We start from the raw sequence: 8,362 nt of genomic DNA, 5'->3' as shown, positions 1-8,362 counted from the left end.
TTAGAGTTTTACGGTATATAGGTATCCGAATAACGTTAAACGGGAAAAGAAGAAATTTGGAACAACATCTATTACCAAAAAGTGTTACCGTATTTGCTGCAATAGAAGCCCGTGCACTTTGAGCTCAATTACCTCGGATACTGTAAAAGATATCAAAAATCTGTCCACTGGTAAAACATTGGTGCTAATATGATGAATATTTGATCAGTTGGCTCAATTTGGATATCTCTCATAAGAACCGAGACAATTGAGCTCAAATTGTTTTGTCGCGGTTTTTATTAATTCGAAAATTGCCTTTGAAAAATACAGAATGAAAAAAGTCGTCAAGTCAGTTTTTGAGAACTAAAAAATTGAAAAGATTATCACCGACATCGAGAAACGCTCTTTTTCCGTCTGTAATTCGTTTTATTTCGACAAACTTTTGATCTCTGATAAGATACTTCTCGTAGAACAAACCATCATACCTGGAATGTTGAATAAATGATAGGAAAATACAATTTATGATTAGAAAACTTACGGTATATCAAGAACGTACTCCCTTGGTCTCTTCTCTGGTTCATTCGGATCGTATTCCTCAAATTCGACTGACTGACGTATCAGAACAGCATTTATGTCATTCATTATAAACATGGAGAGAGTCTCCAGATTATGATAGGCTTCGTTTGAAATCCATTTTTGAAGAAACTTTATGAGATCTTGGTCTGTTAATCTAACGCAACCCAACCGCATGTTTCGTCATGGACAATTGAATTTTTTTAGAAAATGAGAAACGAAATAATAGAAGATGAGGAACGAAAACTAAATAGTATTACTAATATTCGTAGTGGTTGAGTAGTAATTTTCTATCCGGAGGTCGATTATCAAATTCCCGAAGTCAGACTTGGTAACTTTGTATCAAAAATATGGTTTTAAAACAAGAAAGAAAAAATATCGATTCGTATGGTGAGGAGGACGAAGAATTTTGAGAAGACAGGACCATAATGCGGTAATGGTCTACGGGTTGTTCGCTTTTCTAATTGGGTGTTTCTGCGGTGGCGGAGCGGTGCATCTGTGGGGACACATCTTGAGCACAGATCCCACAGTCAATAGAATCTCTCCTGCGTCGGATGGTTCAGTCTTCATTTGTATTCTTTGGTTTTCGTCAATTTCTCACGCTTATATACAGTCTTGAATTTTTTGAAGGTTTATGGGCATTCTGAAAATGAAATTCTTACATGAGATCGTACTTATGTCTGAAGATATACCCGTTTTCATTTGTGCGGGTAATTATGAGCTACCCTAAATTAGACACTCTTGTCGAGGCGGTATTTGGGTAGTGAGCCCGTGTCCGTCTCGGAAACCAAAAATCAAACCCCCAAGAGAACAATAATACAATTCTAACAATTCAAACTTTATTTTAACGAACCCTAATGGTTATCAGTGGAAGTAGGAGAGAATACTGGAGCTAGAAGAGTGGTTCCTTCTTATTTATTTACCACCAGCAAGCTGGTGCGCCTACGGCGCGATTTAACATAGGATATACCGTTTCATCGTTCCGCTCCTAATTTTTCTTAAAAGGTCACGTAAATCTATATTTAATTTTCAAATTTTTCGAAAGCGGACAGCTTGACATTAGGACAGACAGACGCGTGTAGCGTTTTATATATAAGGATGATACCTTTGAAAGTGAGTCCTAGCAATTTAGCCCCGAAAATAATTTTATAATTCAGCTATGTAATCAAACTTTGGGTTGCCCCTCAAACTACCCGACAATTACTCTGTCATGCTCAGTATTGCTTCCCCCATTGTTGTCTTCTTTAGATTCCACAGTTCCGCGTGTCTGGCAGAGATTTGGTAGCACACGTACTCCCGAAAGCATCACCATGAGCAGCTGATTCATGAGCCAACGGTAGAGATGGTTGTTGTGAAAAAGTTATATACCCTGAATAAGGATTTTCCATTTTTCTTTGAAACACATTCATTTTGCCATGGTCACATTTGTTGTCGCACACTCCATAGACATATGTGCCATTCAAATGGGAGAAGGACATATTTCATTTGTTTTGGCGCGAAACAGGTTGAATTCGAAAAATTGTTCTAGTTGAATAAAAGGAATCAATGATTTGAGGTTGCTGAAACTGTGTGTTCACATGAAGGCCCATGAACTAGGTATACACTAAAACATTTTAAATAATTCAAAAGCAATTGATTCATTAAAAAAATATATACTGGATTTGTGTATATTTGTGGCCCTTAAGAGGACCGTTGGGTTCGGTTGGGATGGCTTTCAGCTGGATAGCTTACTTGCTGGAGGTGTACTTGGTAACAGCCTTGGTTCCCTCAGACACGGCGTGCTTGGCGAGCTCTCCTGGAAGGATCAAACGGACGGCCGTTTGAATTTCACGGGATGAAATGGTCGATCTCTTGTTGTAGTGAGCAAGACGAGATGCCTCGGCGGCGATGCGCTCGAAGACGTCGTTGACGAACGAGTTCATGATCGACATGGCCTTGGAAGAGACTCCAGTGTCTGGATGGACCTGCTTGAGCACACGGTAGATATACACAGAGTAGGACTCCTTGCGGTGGGCTCTTCTCTTCTTTCCGTCCTTTGGCTTCGTGACGGTCTTGGCGGCCTTTTTGGCTCCCTTGGCGGATGGCTTTGGTGGCATGTTGAGAGATTGGGACTGGTCAGTTGACAAGTGTGAAGCTACGGGTTGTTCGCTTTTCTATTTGAGTGTTTCTGCGGTGGAGGGGCGGAGTATCTGCGGGGACACACCCTTGGTGTTGCCAGAAGAACCGAATAGACAGTCTTCCTTTCCTTCCCCCTCTCTCCGCCTCCCCACCATAGAATCATATAAAAGCGAATGTCCACCCTGTCCTCCTCAGATCGTTTCTACATCTACCAACTCATCAACCATGTCTGGACGCGGAAAGGGAGGCAAAGCCAAGACCGGAGGAAAGGCCAAGTCCCGCTCATCGAGAGCCGGACTCCAATTCCCAGTCGGACGTCTTCATCGTATTCTCCGTAAAGGAAACTACGCTCAACGTGTTGGAGCCGGAGCCCCAGTTTACCTGGCCGCCGTTCTCGAATACCTCGCTGCTGAGGTTCTCGAGTTGGCTGGAAACGCTGCCCGTGACAACAAGAAGACCAGAATTGCCCCAAGACATCTTCAACTCGCCGTCCGTAATGACGAGGAATTGAACAAGCTGTTGGCTGGAGTCACCATCGCCCAAGGAGGAGTTCTTCCAAACATCCAAGCTGTTCTTCTCCCAAAGAAGACTGGAGGAGACAAGGAATAAGAACTCACTCTTTGATCCCCATCTACCGAACCCAACGGCCCTCTTTAGGGCCACAACTATTACAAAAATCCATCTGATTCACGTTTTGATAATAAAGCTGTGTTTTTAGTTTTTTGCATTGTTACAAGTTTTGAAGAACATGAAGAGATTTACGGAACTTTGTACAGTTTTTCAGAGGTTTTCAACGTTGTTCAGTTCTAATGAAGAAATGTCATTTTCGACACTTTCAAGAGTCTCAAAATAATTTTCAAATTTTGAATTTTGCCGCCAAAGTTAATATTTGCTTGATGACGATAGACGAGAGACTTCCCATTTGTACAATCAAGAAAAGTTCCACTCCCTTTGTACAACGATTTGAGTTCAAAATTGGCGCCCAACAAAATGTCCTAATTTGCATCGCACCATCAATCTAATGCGGCGAAGGTCAATTCGATCCAAATTTCAAAATGTTCTGAGAGGACATTGAACATTGTTCAGATAAAATCTGAAATTTCAAAGGAAAACTATATTTACAAATAAATGAAGATTCGCAAATTAACCGAACATTCACATGCAAATTATAGACGTTTTCCAGTTTAAATCAAAGAACTTCGTTTCAGACACCCTGTAGAATTTCAAATCAAATATTAAAATTTCGATTCAACCCAATTTTGAATATTGCCGCCAAAACTGATGTTGATTAGCAAACGAAACACATTGATAACACAAATTCTTGATAAGAACCTCCCATCTGTACAAACATGAAGAGCTGCATACGCTCTTTGTACAACGATTTGAATTTAAAATTGGCTTTGAATTTTGATGATGAATAGTAAAAAATGAAATAGGGTTAATACAGAGCAATTATTTATTTGATAAACAACAAATAAGGGATTTTGGATATTTGTGGCCCTAAAGAGGGCCGTTTGGTTCGGTTGAGTTGGTTCAGTGAATCGAAACGGTCTCAAAATCCAAAACTGGAAATTTAAGCACGCTCTCCTCGGATACGTCTGGCCAATTGGATGTCCTTTGGCATGATGGTGACTCGCTTGGCGTGGATGGCGCACAAGTTGGTGTCCTCGAAAAGTCCGACGAGGTAAGCCTCAGCGGACTCTTGAAGAGCCATGACAGCGGATGATTGGAAGCGAAGGTCAGTCTTGAAATCTTGAGCGATTTCACGGACAAGTCGCTGGAATGGCAACTTGCGGATGAGGAGCTCAGTCGACTTCTGGTAACGTCTGATCTCACGAAGAGCGACGGTTCCTGGACGGTAACGATGTGGCTTCTTGACTCCTCCTTGAGCTGGAGCAGACTTGCGAGCAGCCTTGGTGGCCAACTGCTTTCTTGGAGCCTTTCCTCCGGTCGATTTGCGGGCGGTTTGCTTGGTACGAGCCATTTCAATTGGAATCCGATTGGGACTGTGAAGGAAACGGACGAAGGGAGGAGGGTTATAAGATAGGGTGCGGTGGAGGGGTGGAGACTCGGAATAGGAGAGGGATGGGGAGAATCAGACGGAATGAGTGTAATGTGTCCCCGCAGATGCGACTCCTCCTACTCACCGCAGACATTCACGATTCCGTATATAAGACGGTAGGAAACAGTCAGCAGCATCTCACTTGTGAGTCTTCATCAATCGCATTCAACATGTCCGGACGTGGAAAGGGAGGAAAAGGCCTCGGAAAGGGAGGAGCCAAGCGCCATCGCAAAGTTCTTCGTGACAACATCCAAGGAATCACGAAGCCAGCCATTCGCCGTCTCGCCAGAAGAGGAGGAGTCAAGCGTATCTCCGGACTCATCTACGAGGAGACTCGTGGAGTTCTCAAGGTGTTCCTCGAGAACGTCATCCGTGACGCCGTCACCTACTGCGAGCACGCCAAGAGAAAGACCGTCACCGCCATGGACGTCGTCTATGCTTTGAAGCGTCAAGGAAGAACCCTGTACGGATTCGGAGGATAATTTATTAACTCTCATTCATACAACAACAACTAACCGAACCCAACGGCCCTCTTTAGGGCCACAAATATCCAGGAATCCAATTTAATTCTAATAATAAATGAATGTGTATTTTTTGTCTATATATTTTGCTATTTAAAGGAGGGCAGACAGAAAAAATTTCGGGGAAAATTTCAGGGAATGTGTATTTTGCCGTCGCGGTGTTCGCACCTAAAGCACGCAATCCCACGCGCAAACATTTTTATTTTTTTATTTCCCGACTTTATTTTTTTCAATTTTTAACGACTTCAAACATTAAAAAAGCTCTTTTTTCTTATTTATTATAAAACCCATATAAAAGTGAATTTTTTTATGTAAATTTAAAGTTCTATCGACCGATTATTTTTCCAGTCGCCGGTGTTTTTTATAGGCATGCGAAAAAAACTATTTTCTCTTCGATAACCGTTTCTTCACTGTTCCTATTTATCTCATTACTTCTCGTTATTACTCTAGGAATAAAAACTGTTTTATGACTAGGGTTTTCAGAGACGTCTCCATTTTTACTGCTTCCTTCACCTTCCGACGACCAGCCCTGCACGAGGATTGTTTTAATTATGTGGTTTTTCTTTCAATTGTTATGTCTCTTTCTAAAAATTAATTGTAGTTTTTTTCATAATTTATTTGTTAACATAATAAAACAAGGTTCTTCATTTTCAACTGATTTTGGTACCTCGGAGCGAGGCCTCGGCGGCACGCTGGTAGCCCTTCAGAAATTCCGAGTTCAAAAAGTTCAATCCGAAGGAAACAAGGGAAGAAAAAAGTAAAAACACCAGCAGGGATTGAACCTCTGACCTCCTGAATACTAGCCTAGAGCGTACCCACTACACTACGCGTGTAAGAGGCGACCATCGCGTTTTTCACATTATGAAGCGACGCCGCAGCAGCAAGCTAGTGAAGAAATTAGGGTGACAAAAAAGAGCATTTTTTCGTCCTTGATGTGTTTTTTTCAGGTTTTTAAGTACATAGCTATATTTATACTTCAGAGTTATATCTTTTGAGTAAAAATGAAAATTTTTTGATGTCTACCTCCTTTAAATAAGGAACACTTCAAAATAGTACTAACTAGGTTTAATTAATTAAATTCCTTAAAGTGGAGATGATGTCAAGATTGTCAAGATTGCTTTTCTCGGCAAACTGTCTACTTAACCACTTCAAATCTTGAACACTTTTGCCGTCCCGATCTGCGTACTGTAATCATTTTGTTACGTTGCCATGTACTGGCATTAACTTATTAACGTCACAATCCAATCCCATCTGCCTATTGTACTACGTCATCTGTCACCTCATTTTCTCTGTTCATCCAATTGATGACCAAATGTTGGATTATGTTAGAACAGGGTCGTTGTGGTACCTTCAAAAATACTGTAAACGCTCTGATAGAACGCCACCCAGACCGTCCACTTTAAGCTTAATTATCTCACTTTTTTTGAAAGATATCAAAAAATTGTCAACTAATAAAATGTTATCATGATATCAGCAATATTTTATTAGTTATCTACTTTTTGATATCTCTCACAGAAAATGATATATATAGGCTCAAATTTTACGATTCGGATGGTGTTCTATTAGAGTGTTTTGTGTTTTTTTTCATTTTTTGGACAAATACGATATTCTGGAACTAAATTTGTTGAAAATGTTCAACAATTCAAGCTTTATTCGTCTTAGAAAAACTGATCAAGACTATCAATATCAATCGAACTTCTTTCCCACAATATACTCAGATATCAATGCATTTGCAGCTGATATGATAGCGGATGCCACACAAAACCACACCGAATAACCGAGCTGCAAAATTTTAGATTTTCATTAAATTAGTTCAATGGAATATTACCGCCACATTGAAGGCTAGGTTAGATCCAGCAAGAGCAATTGTAACAACAACAAGAAGAACAATTAGGAGTGATGAACCAGCAATGAGATGAAGTAGGAATTTAACTTTTCCGGAGTAGTCATCCTTTCGTACTAGTAAGCTGCAAAAGCATTTTCAATCTACCATAAATTGAATCCACAACTTACAAAGCAACCATGAAGCAAAGTAAAGACACCATTGAAAGGCCAAGTGCTATATACATCAGTATGCATAATGTGGGAAACATGGAGGTAAGCTGAAAACCAAAACACACTTATTTTTTTTACTTGGGGAAAAAACTACCTGAGATGGGTACGGTACCATTCCAATGGGAATACTGACACCATTACGTAAATCTGTGGAAATTAACCAATTCGGGGTGAAAATTCCCACCACGAGCAGAATAAAAACAACAAATATCAGAAATCCGAGTGTCGCAAAGGTTCGACTAGGCATTCTCAAAATTTTTGTGTATACTATTGTATTGTACATTATCATTTTCGTTAGCGTTAGTGAATTTTTATGTTTTTCTGATTTTATTTGTATACATAAAAATATGGAATTTGTATTAGGATGATAAGGTCTTTGGTCAAATTTCGGCTTGTATCAAAAAGATTTTTAGATAGTATTTGGCTTGTCAGCCACTCCTCTGAAAAAGCCAAAGGTTGAACTCGCGGAGTTTCTACCTACAATAACTTTTAAGAAAATTTGATTTTCAGATCAAAATTCGAGATCCAAGCATTATCAGTATTCCAGATTTGATAGAATTCTGCGATCCTCCATTTGTGATATCAATCGACTCTGAAAAATGGATTCAAATTGAAACCAGAAAGGACCAGTTATACCGCTAATGCATTCGTGCACTGTGAGCTCAATTATCTCGGTTTCTATGAGAGATATCAATAAGTGGACAACTGATAAAATATTTTTCATAAAGTGATCTACATTTTATTAGTTGACACATTTTTGATATCTTTTATAGGGATCGATATAATTGAGCTCAAACAATTATAAAGCTCTAATAGGCGACTATTCTGAACCTGCACTTTGAACCTAATTATCTCAGTTCCTTTGAAAGATATCAAAATTTGGTCATCTAATAAATTATTTATCATAATATCACCAATATTTTATTAGTTGACTAATTTTTGATATCTCTTACAGAAACCGAAATAATTGAGCTCAAACAATTATAATGCCGTAAATGCTTTAAAAGACGCTTACTCTGAACCTGCACTTTGAACCTAATTATATCAGTTTCTT

At 39.6% G+C, this 8,362-nt stretch overlaps 6 protein-coding genes across 6 annotated transcripts; 2 read left to right on the top strand and 4 right to left on the bottom strand.

Annotated features, from left to right (window-relative positions):
* Positions 1–328: 328 nt before the first annotated feature.
* Positions 329–729, bottom strand: CBG01508 (the record flags this gene model as incomplete). The annotated part of the gene is made up of 2 exons (XM_002635291.2): positions 329–464; positions 518–729. The coding sequence occupies 2 exons, from the start codon at positions 727–729 to the stop codon at positions 329–331; spliced, it is 348 nt and encodes a 115-aa protein (XP_002635337.2).
* Positions 730–2,279: 1,550 nt separating this feature from the next.
* On the bottom strand, positions 2,280–2,648 carry CBG01507 (the record flags this gene model as incomplete). The annotated part of the gene is made up of 1 exon (XM_002635290.1): positions 2,280–2,648. The coding sequence occupies one exon, from the start codon at positions 2,646–2,648 to the stop codon at positions 2,280–2,282; it is 369 nt and encodes a 122-aa protein (XP_002635336.1).
* Positions 2,649–2,895: 247 nt separating this feature from the next.
* CBG01506 lies at positions 2,896–3,279 on the top strand (the record flags this gene model as incomplete). Its single annotated transcript, XM_002635289.1, has 1 exon — positions 2,896–3,279. One exon carries the CDS (start codon positions 2,896–2,898, stop codon positions 3,277–3,279), a length of 384 nt encoding a protein of 127 aa, XP_002635335.1.
* Positions 3,280–4,243: 964 nt separating this feature from the next.
* On the bottom strand, positions 4,244–4,654 carry CBG01505 (the record flags this gene model as incomplete). The annotated part of the gene is made up of 1 exon (XM_002635288.1): positions 4,244–4,654. One exon carries the CDS (start codon positions 4,652–4,654, stop codon positions 4,244–4,246), a length of 411 nt encoding a protein of 136 aa, XP_002635334.1.
* A 248-nt stretch (positions 4,655–4,902) lies between these two features.
* On the top strand, positions 4,903–5,214 carry CBG01504 (the record flags this gene model as incomplete). Its single annotated transcript, XM_002635287.1, has 1 exon — positions 4,903–5,214. The coding sequence occupies one exon, from the start codon at positions 4,903–4,905 to the stop codon at positions 5,212–5,214; it is 312 nt and encodes a 103-aa protein (XP_002635333.1).
* A 1,725-nt stretch (positions 5,215–6,939) lies between these two features.
* On the bottom strand, positions 6,940–7,423 carry CBG26905 (the record flags this gene model as incomplete). Its single annotated transcript, XM_045236600.1, has 4 exons — positions 6,940–7,035; positions 7,082–7,220; positions 7,267–7,355; positions 7,403–7,423. 4 exons carry the CDS (start codon positions 7,421–7,423, stop codon positions 6,940–6,942), a joined length of 345 nt encoding a protein of 114 aa, XP_045098016.1.
* Between the last annotated feature and the right edge of the window lie 939 nt (positions 7,424–8,362).

Source organism: Caenorhabditis briggsae (assembly GCF_000004555.2).
Source record: "Caenorhabditis briggsae complete genome, chrV, whole genome shotgun sequence".
Taxonomy (NCBI): domain Eukaryota; kingdom Metazoa; phylum Nematoda; class Chromadorea; order Rhabditida; family Rhabditidae; genus Caenorhabditis; species Caenorhabditis briggsae.
The sequence above is the reverse complement of the archived record's forward strand: the minus strand, read 5'-3'. Positions and strand labels throughout refer to the sequence as shown.